Source organism: Miniopterus schreibersii, assembly GCF_964146895.1.
Source record: "Miniopterus schreibersii genome assembly, chromosome: 18".
Lineage (NCBI taxonomy): Eukaryota > Metazoa > Chordata > Mammalia > Chiroptera > Miniopteridae > Miniopterus > Miniopterus schreibersii.
This window is the reverse complement of record NC_138121.1, coordinates 23,752,027-23,766,071: the sequence shown is the minus strand read 5'-3', so window position 1 is coordinate 23,766,071 and position 14,045 is coordinate 23,752,027. Positions and strand designations below refer to the sequence as shown.

General features: G+C 54.2%; 1 protein-coding gene across 1 annotated transcript in view; it reads right to left on the bottom strand.

Moving 5' to 3' along the window:
* Positions 1-663: 663 nt before the first annotated feature.
* The window catches only part of CMIP (c-Maf inducing protein), a 221,440-nt gene continuing 208,058 nt past the window's right edge, over positions 664-14,045 (bottom strand). The window contains exons 14-21 of the mRNA XM_081117874.1: positions 12,036-12,143; positions 9,556-9,672; positions 8,331-8,471; positions 7,517-7,564; positions 6,309-6,455; positions 5,383-5,488; positions 3,941-4,011; positions 664-2,549 (exon numbers count right to left, since the gene is read on the bottom strand). Coding sequence (XP_080974000.1) covers positions 2,496-2,549; positions 3,941-4,011; positions 5,383-5,488; positions 6,309-6,455; positions 7,517-7,564; positions 8,331-8,471; positions 9,556-9,672; positions 12,036-12,143 — 792 coding nt within the window. The 3' untranslated portion in view covers positions 664-2,495. The remainder of the gene's footprint in view (positions 2,550-3,940; positions 4,012-5,382; positions 5,489-6,308; positions 6,456-7,516; positions 7,565-8,330; positions 8,472-9,555; positions 9,673-12,035; positions 12,144-14,045) is intronic.

The window sequence follows — 14,045 nt, the reverse complement described above, 5'->3', positions numbered from 1 at the left end:
CCCATCCATTCGCCAGCCAGCAGCAGAGAGATCTTCCCATAATGCCTGGCTATCAGCTTGCCTTGGTCCCCTTGCTGACCCTGACCAAGAGACCCAGGCTCTCCCGACCTCCACTTCCCCATTCTCTTTCTGGACACATCAAGTTTGCCTCTTGGGAACACCTGGGGGCAGAGGGACAGCTGGATGGATGGTTCTAGGCTTCTGAACTTGGAGAGTGCCCCACGAACCTGTCTGGAGCTCCTAGGAAATGTGGAGTCTTGGGCCCACCCAGACCTTAGGAATCAGAACCTGCATGTTCCAGAGCCCCCGGGTGGAGAGGAGGCACATCCACCCGAGACTCTGGACTTCCCGAGGGCCTGCTGCCCAGCGCTCTAGACCAACCGCAGGGGCTCTCCCTGGGGACAGTGGGCAACATCTGGGGACATCCTGATTATTACGACTGGGGGCAGGCACTACTGGCATCTAGTGGGTGGATGCCGGGTGCTGCTCAACATCCCACAGAGCAAGACCGGGGCCCACCGTCAGCAGTGCTGAGGGTGAGGAGCCCCGACACCCAGGACGGGGTGGGCGGGCTCTGCTGCGAGCCCCGACTCTCGGCCCGGGTCTTGTCCCCTCCCCGCCCCCCTGCAAGACCCCCCAGAAGCCACACAGAAAGGCCAGGTGTCAATGAGTCACTTACAGTTTATTTTTGCCTGAAAGTATTTCACATCTCTGAACACAGCTACGTGACAGTAGTTATGACCATCAGGAAAAGCAACGGTGCGGAGGGAAGGCGGCACGTCTCGGTCCTTTTTCCTTTAGCTGTTCTGCGTCTGCTTCTTCCCGCACCAGAGCGCTACACAGTGTGGGACGCGGGGAGAACACAACCGAACGACAGGGACGACGGCGAAACAAACACGAAACGGAACTCGCGCACGAAATAAAACGGGTACGTAAATGAATTAAGACTGAAACCCAATTTCTTTTTTTTTCCCTTTTTTAAAAAAATGAGGGCATAGTCGGGGGGTAATAAAGTCTACCTAGCAAAGTATAAAACGACAAAAGCATGGTTTCCATTGAAGAAGATTAAATATATATAAAACAATTACATTGACGGGGGGTTAGGTCCGGGGGTGCCGGAGGGGGCGTATTTGTGCTAAAACAACAGAAAAGGGGGCTTGGGGGAGAGGGGACCCCAAGTAAACAGTAAAGGGGCTGTTCTGTACAGTGAGGGCTTGTTAAGAAAAAGCCGACTGTTTATAAAAGAAAGGAGGTTGGCTGGTCCTGGGGCAGGAGGGGGCGAGGGTGTCTGCGCAGTGGTCACATTCATCGGGGCAGGCTGGGCAGTCAGGCTGGTGGAGGCGACGTCTCTCTCTTCTCCCAAGAGACCATGCAGGGAGGCGGCATGCACGAGGAGACCACGGGAGCACGGGAGGGGGGAGGCCACAGGTTGCAGAGTCTCAGTCAGGGCAGGGACAGCAGAGGCCACCAGAGATGTGAGCTCTCCAGGGAAAGGGGGGGCAGCTCTTCTCCGGGGATGGGGGGGACAACGGGTTAGCACCCCCCTCCAAATGTGTAAAAGGGGCAGAGAGAAAGCTGGCGCCTCGGAGGAGCAAGACTACAATGTGGGGACCCCACTTTTCCTCCCGCAGCCTGACCCCCACACCCCATGAGGAAGTTGGAGACATCTGGGAAACGCACAGGGGAAGGTGGGCAGACAGACAGACAGATGGGGGAGAGAGCATTAGCATACAGAATCCATTACTACAAAGCAATTAATTGTCCAAGGAGGTTCTTTTTTTTGTCTGTTTCCTTTAAAAAAATAACAATAACACTACCACTACCCCGACAGCCAACTGGTTTACACAGTACTGCACGCCAGGGCGGGCGGGCAGGTGGGCGGGCGGGTCAGAGACTTCATAAATAAGAGGCAGGTCCCAGACCTGCAATTTGTCAACGTTTCTTAAATAGGCGCGTTATTTAAATCTTATGTACAACGAGAATCACTTTGCATAGCAATGGCGAGGACAAAGGACGGGTGCGATGATGGGGCTGGGCCTGGTCCCAGTGGCAGGTGAGTTCCAGCAGGAGCCTCTGAGGAAGAAGCATCCTTCTCGGCCCTGGAGGCCCATCAGGGCTGCGTGATGGTGGCATCAGAGTTGACTTTTCCCACACGGCATTAAACACAAAGGCAAAGAAAATCCACAAAGGACCCCCCCCCCCCCCAAGCCCCCCACCCACGCCCTCCCCGACCCGCTGATGCTCCTCTGGTTGCTACAAAGTCCATTTTAGATCAGGTCAAGGTTCCAATTACGAAGCTAAGAGAATTAGGCGGGGGCTGGGCGTGCTTATGACCCCCCTCCCCACCCCCTCCCCTGGCGCCCTCTGCCCCCAGAAAGACTCCCCCATCTATCTCACAGCCAGGACGCTGGGGTGGGACCCCAGGACTGGCCGCTCTACGGCTATTAGTCAAGAGTTGTGTTGCGGTCGCAAACTCCTTCCTGCTGAGCAGAGCTTCACCAGGCCTCTGTGTAGCGGACATCCACCTCCTTCAGGTTGGGAAGCTTGGCCTGTGGGGGAGAAGAAGGAGCCGGTCCCTTCCCGAACCTGGCCGTACCCTCCCCACCTTGCCGCTGCCTGGACGTCAGAGCTCGGTGACTTCAGAGAGAACAGAGAAGGTGGGGTGTCCCTGGCCCCAAAGCATCCTCAGAGGGGCTGTGGTCACTGCTGGCCGCATGACCTTGGACAACCCCCCTCCCAAATGTCCTGGAGCCTGTTTCCTCATCTGTGGAGCTAATCTGAGTCCAGTCCCAGGCTCACTGGTCTGTCTGGCAAACTCATTTCTCAAGACTCCCTTTTGTGCAGGCTCTTCTGCCCTAGTGATTGGAGCTGGCTGCCCCCTCTGCTGGCCCCCAAAGCCCGGTCCTGCCTCTGAGAGCTGGGTTTCCTCCTGACGGGAGACTAGCCAGTCGCACCTCAGTCTCCCTGTCCCCAGCACGGGTCTAGCACATAGTAGGTGCTCTAAAGGCGTCTGGACCCTTGGCCAGTGATCAAGCCTGGGCTGCAGGTCTGGCTGAGCTGGAGGTGGGGGATGACAGGGAGGCCCTGCTGAAGGTGGGCCTCAGCCAAGAGCTGCTGGAGGATCCCTTCCCAGCAGCTTCCAGGGTGCACAGGTGCGGTGTGCTCCTGCCCATCTGCGCCTCCTGGGCCAGCCCTTCCTTCCCAGCGCCCTGGCTCTCTTGGTGGCCCTGCCTCCTCCTTCGGGGACAGCTGGTACTGAGCCCATGGTGACGGGGTGGCAGGAGGCTGCCGAAGTAGTAGCCCCCCAATCTCCCATTCCAAAGACGTGTTTTTACAAGCAAAATCCCCACTCAGGTTCTCTTTCTTTCCCTAATTTCACCTCTCCAGCCTGGCTGCCAGTCCAGGCTCTTACTGTGTGACTGCGCCAGCCCGTAAACGCTCTCCCTGCTTCTACTCTCGCTCATACTCCCCCTCAAAAAAATCTATTCTCCACGTAGCAGCCAGAACAAGCTTTAAACAGCTCACTCCCCTGCGTAGAGCCTCTAGAGCTGTCTACTGAACCTGGATGGAATCCAGAGCCCTCCCATGACCTACGTCGTTTAAGTCTGCCCCAGCCTGTTCTCTTTCTCACTTTCCAGTCACGTTGTGACAAAGTCAAATCATGATCCTTTCTGCCTTAGGGCCTTTGCACTAGCACTTTCTCTTGCCCCCTGCATCTCTGGCTCCTTATCTCTGGGGTCTCAGCTCAGGGACTGTCCCCACCAACTCACGCCAAAGAGACCTCCCCGTTTCCAACCCATCAATTCCCTGCTGGCTTGCTCTTTATCACTTCTTTCAACCGGCCATTCTTTTCTTCATTGGCTTATGTGCTGGTGTAATACCCTTTCCTCTGCGAGTGCAAAGCACCACTATCCAGATGCTGGCAGGGCGAAGGAATTACCTTCAGATCCTCATAGGTGTCAGCCGAGAGCTTGGTGCTGTTCATGTTTAAACTGCAGAGACTCTTCATGGCTGTGCAAGAACAGACAGACAGTCAGTCATTAGGTCAGTGAGACCCCACAAGGGGCCACTGCAGATAACGAGACAGTCAAGCTGGGGGACTGATTGCAGATGCCAAAGTCCCAGCTTAGGAGATGGGGGAGGGGGTGCAGCTAGGGGGTCACTCGGCGCAGAAAGCCTATTTCAGGCATATGCTGGTCTAAATTGAGTCCATGTTCTCTCCCTGACCTCTGAGCCTATATCCCTTCTGGTCTCTCTGTCTTGTCCCTCAACTGCCTGGACCAGATGTCCCAGAGCTTGAGTTGCCTCACCCCAGACAAGCCCTGAGGGAACAGGCCTGGCTTTTCCCCCAAGGGAACTTCAGAAGCTGACTCAAGCCCTTGGTTCTCAAGAGCAGGCCTCAAACTTCGGTTTGCATCATGAGTTGTCCAGGGAGCCTGTTAAGGGTGTGACTGTCCCACCCTACTCTCAGAATTGCGAAGCAAGGGGCCGGAACAGGGGCCAGGAATCTGTATTGTTATCCAGGGTCCCCACCAACACTGAGTGACTCCAACAATAATGCCATTTGCAGAGAAGTGGCTCCAAACCTCATCCTCTCTGGCTTTCATTTACCCTGTCACCTGCCCCATCCCCTCCTAAGCCACTCCAAATTTGCCAACAACCTTGTAGAAGTCATGGCTGCTGTCCAGCATGCTTCTCTCGTAGTCAACTCCTACGTATCTGTCTTTCACACCCAGATCCAAACCTCCTGGGGGAAGCCTTCCTTTATTTCTCCCAGCTGAGGCATGGGGCCTTCCATCTAAACCAATGGGTCTAAAATGGGAAATGCAGGTTCCCAGGCTCAGCATCACCCAGGATTTCCTTTCAGTAGATTAGAGCTGGGTTCTGAAATTGTCATTTCAAGGTTCCTTGAGTGAGTACTGTGTGGCTCTTTCTCTTAGGCCAGTGCTTCTCAAAATCAGTGTGCCAGGGCTCACCCAGGCAATTTTAAAAACGCAGTTTCTCTGAGTCAGCAGGTCTGGGGCAGGGCCTGAGAATCTGCCTTTCTGACTGGCTCCCAGGTGATGGCTCAGGTGGATTGGGGAGCACTCTCCTTGAACTTGGTCCCTTAGGGCTATGATAGCGTCAGGAGGGTAGGGGCAGGGCCTTACTCATTTATACTTTTTCCTCTAAAATTTAAGCTCACAAGGGCAGGGATATTTCCCCCTGTTGTGTTCCTAGCATCTAGAATGCTGCCTGGCACACAGTAGGTGTTCAATGTACACTTGTGACATAGTACTGTGCATGATGCAAATTAAATGAAAGAATGAATGAATGAATGAATGAATGAATGAGAGAATGGAAGGAGGCCCTTGCTCACCCTGGCAGCCCCTCAGTACTCACAGCTGAGGGCCAACAGGCCAGCATCGGTGACAGGCGTCTCGCACAGGTTCAGCACCTGGAGCATGGTGAGGTGTTCCGACAGGAGGCGCAGGCCGGCGTCTCCAAACTGTGGGGCACAGAACCTCTCAGATCTGGAGACCAACTCTGGCCCCCCAAGGCACCCCAGGAAATGACCCTGAGGTTGGGGGAGCTGTGGAGGGAGGGAATGGGTACAGAGCCCAGCTCTGAGGCCCACAGCCCTCTCAGCCTTGGGGTCTGGGCTGTCCTCACTTCTCTTCAAAGACCGAAATGCCTCTTCTGACCTGGGTTCTAATTCAGCTTCTGCTGGTGGGACATGACCCTGGCAAGGGCCCTCCCTGCAAGTTGGTTTGGCCATCTGTGAAGGGCAATGGGGTAAGGAGTGGAGTGTTGGGTCCAGAAGGAAAATTGATGGGAATGCTGATTTTCATTCTGTACAATGTGATGGCGGGGCTGCCATGTCACAAGTATGGAGTGGAAGTCAGCTGTGCTGATTCATGCTAAGTGCTTAACACCTCAATTGATACCGAGCAATGGCAGCAAGCATCGTTTTGCTGTAGTCATTAGGACAAGGAAGAGGCCCACAGCCACCCACAGGGGCGGGAGACCCTGCCTCTCAGTTCTTTCTGGCACGTCCATGCTCTGGGCCTCAGCAATTCCAACTGTGAAATGGGCCATTGGGCTTCAGAAGGTCCTATACCTCCTCTGGCCTCTGGGAAGTGGCCACTAAGGCAGGGAGGGGGTATGGTAATCAAGTGACTGGGCTCTGGGCAGAAAGGTCAGCCATGGAGGAAGGTACAGGGTGGGCATGAAGGAGGGTGCAAGGGCATGGAGGATGGTGTAGGGGCAGGAGGCAAAGTGCACAGAAGAGAACATGGGGAGCAGGGTGCAGGCTGGGTAGTGGGTACCTGAGTGGACCACAGGTTCAGCTGCTTGAGAGAAGGCAGTTTGATGAGGTGCTCAGCGCAGGCACTGGTTACATTGGTGAAGGCCAAACTGAGGTTCTCCAGGTTTCCGAAGGAGCCAGAGCTCAGCAAGCGAGCCAAGTCTGCGTCCTGCAAACAGACGGGCAGGCAGGGTCTTAGGGGCTGCCGGGAACTCCCCAAGACCCTGAGCCATCCCACCCTCCTCTGCCCATCTCCTTTCCCTTGCCCCACAGAGAGCTGTTTCTGGGGGCAGCAAATCCCCAGGAGCTGAGGTGATGGCGTGGCTCGATGGGTTGGGCCAGGGGAGTGTCAGGGAGGGAGGGGCCGTCCGTCCCTGTGGGTGTCAGTTGCCAGACGGAGGAAAGAGCCTTCAGCGCTGTGACTCACACATGAGTCACCAACTGGGGTGTTCCAAGGCCAAGTCCTTCCCACAGGCCTGTACGTGTGCAGACACCCCTCGCTCTCCCAGTCAGCGGCCTATACCCATTTCCCACATGTAAACACTAAGGCCCCCCCCAAATACCTAAGTCCTAGACTGTGAGGTTGTGGGGCTAATATCCATTCTCTCTTCCATCTTAGTGATAGAATTCTTGAGTTTTAGCTGCCACTTGGCTGTCCTGAATTAAGGCTAATTTTTCAACTGGCTGGGGCCATGTGCTAAATGTGTCATGTCTATCTTCTGTGAAGGTCCTTAAAAGGGAGAGTCATGTTCATCGTTGCCCCTTCCTTCGTCCTGCTGGCTGGTATGTGCACAAGATGGCTGGGGCTTGAGCAGCTCTTTTTGGACCATGAGGTAGAAGCCATGTGCCAAGGATGGTGGGGCACCAGAATGTAAGAAACTAAGATCCCTTGTAAAATGGGGGTGGTAAGAGGTACCAACCTGCGTGGGTTGTTGTGAGGATAAAAGAACTTAAAAGCACCGTATCTGGTACATAAATGCTCAATGTATGTTAGCCATTACCATCATTGATAATAACTGGTAACATATTAGCATTAATAAGCAATAACCTTTTTCATAATGTTTGGTTTCCTGTAACCTGGTTTCCTCCTAAAAAAGCTGGCTGTTCAAGCACTACAGAATCCTGGTTCACCTCCCCACATCACCTCCAAAAGACACAATCTGTCACTTGCAGCAGGGAGGACCAGCCTACCTTCCCCCCAGCCCCGCAGAGAGAACAAAACCAACTCACTGTGGACTTGGAGGGCAGTGTTAGCCTGGTGGGCCCGCCTTTCCTTTGCTGCAACAGAAACCAAGCTGATTATGACCCATTCTTTTCTGAGGTTCCTCCCTGCATCCTGGTCTCCATCAACACCATTCACGGTGCCATTTTTATTTCTTGGTTGTAGAAGGTAACACGGTGGTCTTGATCTCAGGGGCAGGCCCCGAGATAAGGTTTGAACACAGGTAGTTTATCCAAGAGGTGATCCCAAGAATCAGGGAGCAGGGAAGTAAGACCGTAAAGGCCCCCTAAGGGAAGGAGTTGTTACCGATCCAGCTGCCACAGGGACCTCTGGGAAGTGGTGGAGTCACATCTCAGAGTTCCTCCTCCTGAGCGGGGAGGGAGCTGGAGTGTTTGCATACCCTCTCCCATTGCTCACTGGTTGAGGGTTGCTCCAGGAGACCAAGGGGCATGCATGTGGACAGAGAAAGCTGTTTGGCCAAGAGATGTGCTGGCATTTGAAAGTCAAAGCCCCATGTCCTAAAATGTGACGAGGGGATTTGTGGGAGGGATGGTGGGCACAGACAGACCCCCATGCATGGCTCTGGGGATGAGAGAGGAAGCAGTTCTGGCCAGGGCCTGAATAAGCTGTCTGACTTTGGGCCACTGACTTGACCTCTCTGTACCTCTCTTTGATGATCCTCAAAGTGGTGGGTGCTAATCATGATCTCTTTGGGTCTAGAGGGGGATTCAGTGAGAAGTAGATCCCCACAGGTGCAGTGGTTCCTGGGCTCTGCCCCACTGCCCCCCAGCTGGTCTCTCTGGCTGGTGGCTGTGGACTCACCAGCTCCTTCAGCTCCCGCTGCCGGTCGCACAGCTGCTCGTACATGCGCTTCCCCACGCCGGTGCTCTCCAGGGTTGAGATGATCTGCAACTGGGTGTCGTTGTTGTCGATGATGTTGTACTCCAACATCAAGCACAGGATCTGCCGAGAGCACGGGAAGCACGTTACCACAGACCCACAACTCGGGGAGGGCACAAACAGCTCCACAAGCCCTGGAAAGGGCGTCTATAGATAAGTTCAGTACACCTCTTGCACCCTAAGGGTCTTATCTTGGAAATCAGCAGCCCTACTCTCCCACCTCTGCATTTCTGGCTGTGCAACACTGCAAATCGCCTTCCTCCAGCTTCCCATCTGTAAAAGGGAATGCTGGTGTACACCCAGCTGAGAGCACAGCAAGCAGGCTTTCAGTAAATGTACACAGAAGTGATATGGCTCTGGCTGCTTCTCTCCACACAGTGGCTCTGGGGACTTTGGGGGGAGACACAGGAGCAGGGAGAGGTGACATGAGGGGCTGGGGTAGGTGTGTGCTCCTTGGTGAGTGGGAGAGCTATTACCCCAGGCTGCTGCATGGAGAGAGGCCTGGGAGCCTGGCTGGTTGAGTTCTCTCAGGCAAAGAAGCCTTGGAGGTGCCGGGCCAGCGTTGCTCAGTGGTTGAGCATTCACCTCTGAACTAGGCGGTCATGGTTCAATTCCCAGTTGGGGCACATGCCAGGGTTATGGGCTTGATCCCTAGTAGGGGGTGTGCAGGAGGCAGCCGATCAATGACTCTCATCATTGATGTTTCTCTCTCCCTTCCTCACTCTGAAATCAATAAAACGGAAAAAAAAGACTCGTAGGTGACCCAGCCCATCACCCATCTGATTGTGACCCCACAAGAGACCCAGACCCAGAGTGAGCATTGGTCAGCTGAGCCCCCAACTCCATGAGCCAGAGAAATGATAATTACTGTTCAAAGCCCCCATTTGGGTTGGTGTGTTACGTAGCAACAGGCAAATGGTGCAGAAACCTCCTCCGAGCTTTTGGATAACGCATATCACAAGTGAAATAAAAAAACTTCTTGATGAAGGTCTCCTGCCGCTAAGCCCAGAAGGGCTGTGACTGCACCCGCCTCACCTGCTGCTGTGTCCCCAGCTCCTGTAATAGTTCTGGGCTTAGTGTTCAATCAACAAGGACCAGGGACCAGGTGAGCCAGCAATTTTGCCAGGGACGGAGGACGGCTCCTTACCTCCACCATGGTCTGGTTGCCCCTCAGCGCCAGAAGCATGCAGGGTCCCAGCTTGTTTTCCGCCAGGGAGAGCAGGAATTTTTTGGTCTTGTAACAGGAGCCCATGAGGATGTGCACCTGCGAGGAGAGATGGCCCAGGTGAAGGGTAGTGCCACCGTGGGACTGTGGTCTGTGGAGCCTGCTTCCCATGTGTGGACGGTTTGCAAAACTAGAAGACACTGATCAGGCCACACCCTGCCTGGACAGAGAGATCCAACACGATCACCAGCCGCCCAGGGGATTCAAGAGACCCCTCCCTGATACATGCTCCGGCGTGGATGAACCTCCAGGGCAGTGTGCTACGTGAGCCAGTCACACAAGGACAAATCCGAGGACTCCTCTCATGTGAGGGACTGAAAGCAGTCAGATTCAGACAAAAAGCAGAATGGCTGGAGCCAGGACTGGGTGGGGCAGGAGTGCTCAGTGGGGGCAGTTTCAGTTTGGGAAGAAAGTTCTGGAGATGGATGGTGGTGGTGACAACTTCAGAACAATGTGAATGTACTTAGTGCCACTGAACTGTGCCCTTGAACATGATTAAGATGGTAAATTTTCTATTATGTACACTCTGCTGACATTCGGCCCTCTGGGTTCTCAGCATTGTTAAAACTGCCAGAAACTTCTGGCAGCCTTCGTTCGGGGTGCACGGCCCAGTCTCACAGGACAGGAATGGTATGGGACCAGCCTCCCCTTCCCAAGCCCTCTGTAAGCTCTGAAGGTACTTTGAGTAATCACCTGCCCCAGAAATCCAACAGGCAAATTCTGCTCCATCCTGGGTTAGATGCAGGGCAGCCATTAAGGAAACGGCTTCTTTCTGGTATCCCCAAGGGCAGGGGACCCAACCAACAGGGCTGGGGACCCCAACTTCACACAACAGCAAATGCCCACCCATGGTTGCAAAGAGTGGCCTAACCAAGGGGACCTCTTCCTCCTGTGTGTCTCCATGGAAATGACGTGTTGCCATCCCAGGGCCTGCCTGCTTCCTTCCTTCCCATGTATATTTTTTCCGCTCCATCATTAACAGCTCTGGCACACAAATGCAATCTCTCAGGCCAGGAAGCTGCCAGCTCCCTGGAGTCTCTCTCACACAGGGCTGGGGGGACCACTGGGTGTTGCCATGGTGAAGCTGTGACATCAGAGGAACTGCAGGGAGAGGTGAGAGAGGTGCAGACAGACAGGGCCAGGCTTCCAGGATGCACAGGGTACTCAAAAGTGACTGTCAGGCAGCAGGTGAGGAGTGGAGAGCGAGTGTGTAAGAAAAAGGACCTAAAAATAGGCCCCTTTCAAGAAATGTCTTGGGGCAGCACCTGGATGTGTCGTCACTGCAGGAACAATGGTGCTGAGCTCACTGTGGAGGGTTTCGTGAGCCACTCAACTGCTGAATGGCCACCCAGCAGAGCTGGGAACAACCACAGCCGTCACTTCCGAGCACTGCTGCGCACTGGGCCCTGCACTCTTGTCCCATGTAATCCCCATGGTAACCCCAAGAAGCCAACATTCCATTCCATTTTATAGATGAGGAAGCTGAAGCCCAAAGAGGTAGGGTAGCAGCCCAAGGTCATCAAGCTAAGGCGTAGCAAAGCTGCGACCTGAACAAGGTCTGACCAATACTCCTGCTTCCTCAGGCTTGGGAACAGGTGATCTCAGAACTGAGTTGGTTTTGTCAACAGGTGGGATACCTGTGGTCCTGAAGGAGCATCTGGCCTGGGAGATGGGAGTCTGCTCCTTTCAGGAGATGTACACTCTGCCACTGGAAGGAGGGGCCAGCTGTGGACAACTTGGGCCTGGGTCAAGGGAGGGACTAAAAGTTGGAAGACCTGTGTGATCTCAGGCAAGCTTTGCTCCTCTCTGGGCCTATTTCAACATGGATGTAATTAAGGGACAGAGTTGCCGGGAAGATTAAGAGACAGTGCGCGTGTAGTGTTTGACACAGTGCACAAAGAAAGTATCAAAGTCACCACAGGTGCAGTTAATGGTTTGGTGACCTCACACCCCTCGTCTCCAAGATGGGATGATCATCCTGACCTTGGCTTCTCACTGCAAGGATGAGATGAGCTGGTGGTTCTGCAGTGCCTCCTAGAATCCTAGCGCACGCTAAGTGCTCAATGCCCTGGACTTAGCATTGCAACCACGATTAACTGCATGAGCTTGGGCAGCTAACCTCAATCTTCAGCCTCTTCATCTGTAAAATGGGGTAACAGTGTCACCTTCTCACACTGCTGAGTTAGACTGAGAGCAGAATTCAAGCCCCTGGCTCGGTGCCTGCTCAGGTGGGAAATGAGAAAGTGACACTGTGGTCGTCATCACTGCCTCTTCATCACCAGCATTATGTTGGCCTGGAAATTCCCAGGCTGGCCACAGTGGCTCGAGGCTGCTCTCCTGCACTGTGAGGAGAGGTGACCCCAGGGCCCAAAGCTCCAGCTGAGGAGCCCCGCCCCACATACCATGCTGGCGAAGAGCTCCCCGTCATCGTCGCAGGCCACCCCTCCGGGGCTGTAGAGCTGAAACCAGCCATCCTTGCCAGCCCTCACGCTCAGCAGGCAGGAGTGCACCTGTGCGGGGAAAGGTACAGGGTCAGTGCTGCGCAGACGGGCCCTAACGCTGACCTGTAACCCGCACATGCAGACAGAAGGACTCGGGCAAGTCCTGCAGTTAAGAAGCCTGTTTAACTCTGTTCAGGCTAGTGACCCAGCCTTCTACTAAATCCCAACTGTGGCATCAGCCCGGGGGACAGAGGGCCAGGCCGGCTTGGTTAGCTGCCCTGAATAGTTGTGTCCAAATCAGGGGAGAGAGGCTGGAAGCAACTGCTCAGACTCAGCCTCCCTTTCTCCTGGGTCTTTTAGGGGGGTGAGGGGCATTTCTTTTTTTCTTTCTTCTCTGTCTCTGTCCTTCTCTCTGCATCTCTAACTCCTCAGACTTCCCCATCTCTCTGCCTTATCTCTCTGCCCCACCCATTCTTTGGGTTTCTGCTTCCATTACTGACCCTCGCTCCTGGGTTCGTGCCCGTCTGCCTCTGAGTGTCTGCCCTCTTTCCTCCTCGACTTTCCCAAGTCACCCCAGTGGGTGCTGTCCCTCACGGATCTGTCCTGCTCATCTCCTCTCTCCCGCTGGACTCCGCCACCTCTCAGTAGCTCCATTCTGCACCTCCTCTGAGTCTCTGTGTCTCTCCCTAGAAGGGTCTCTTTCAGGGTGGGGGGCAATTTCAGTGCCCAAAGCACAGCTCTCTGAGTAGCTGTCAACCTCCTTCCCTGTGGGTGTGCGTGGGTGCGTGTTTGGGAGGAATAATTCCACATCCACTGGCCACCACTGTAATTGCACAGAGAGAAACAAAGGCCTTTAATTCCTCTCCTCCTCCCAGTCCTCTGAAGAAGTGCCCATCGTTTCCTTCAGGAGTGAAGCACAGTTTGCTGCCCAGAGTCCCTCACAGATACTCAATTGATCGCAGCCCACACACAAGCAAATAGAGAACAGAGGTGGTGGGGCTTTGATGTCTCCCTCTGCACTGGAAGAATATCAAATGTTAACTTATCGACTTCAAAGAAGCAAGGACTCAAGGGCATGAAACCCTATTCGACAAATACAGCAAAGAATTTATAAGAAAACAACTCTGGCTTCATTTAGGAGAGAGAAAGCAGGAGTGGAGAGTGAAGGGAGGAAGAGAAACAGGAGAGAAAATCAAAGGCCAACAGGAGAGGGAGGTGACATGCCTGCTGGGATGGGGGCTCCGCTCTCCCCAGACCCTGGGCCTCCGGATGTTACCGTGCTTTGGAAATTTCCCTCCCAGCGCTTGGCTCTGCCTCCCTGCTCTGGGAAGCAGCTGGTACCACTTTTATTCTTCGAACTTCAAAGTTTGTGTTTGAAATAAAGGCTCACTTTCCAGGGGAATTCTGAGAATCCTAGAACAATGGAGACTGCCACCTGTCCTGGCCAGTTAAAAGCTTCCTACCTGCTGGTTCTGCTTTTTCCCACCAGGCCTGAGAATCGCTTTTGGAATCAGGATTTAGAATCATGATGTTTTAGAACTAGACCCATCTAGATCCTTTTAGAAGATTCTTTTAGAACTAGGCTTTACAGCATAACCTGAAGAGAATATATTCTGGCTCCATTAAGAATAACTTGCTCCCTCCTCTGCCCATCCTAATCCTCAGTTTGCTTGGTTGGTGCTTCCCCTATCCCCCCCAAGAGCCAGGCACCCCCCCCCCCATCCAGGAATCCATGTGCACAGAGGAGACATTCCACCCCCCCCCATCCAGGAATCCATGTGCACAGAGAGGGAGACATTCCACCCCCCTATCCAGGAATCCAGGTGCACAGAGGAGACATTCTACCCCTCCCCATCCAGGAATCCAGGTGCACAGAGGAGACATTCCACCCCCCATCCAGGAATCTATGTGCGCAGAGGAGGCTGAACTTCTCAGGGCAGGGCCAGCATCCTGTTGTCTCCACAGCCCTTC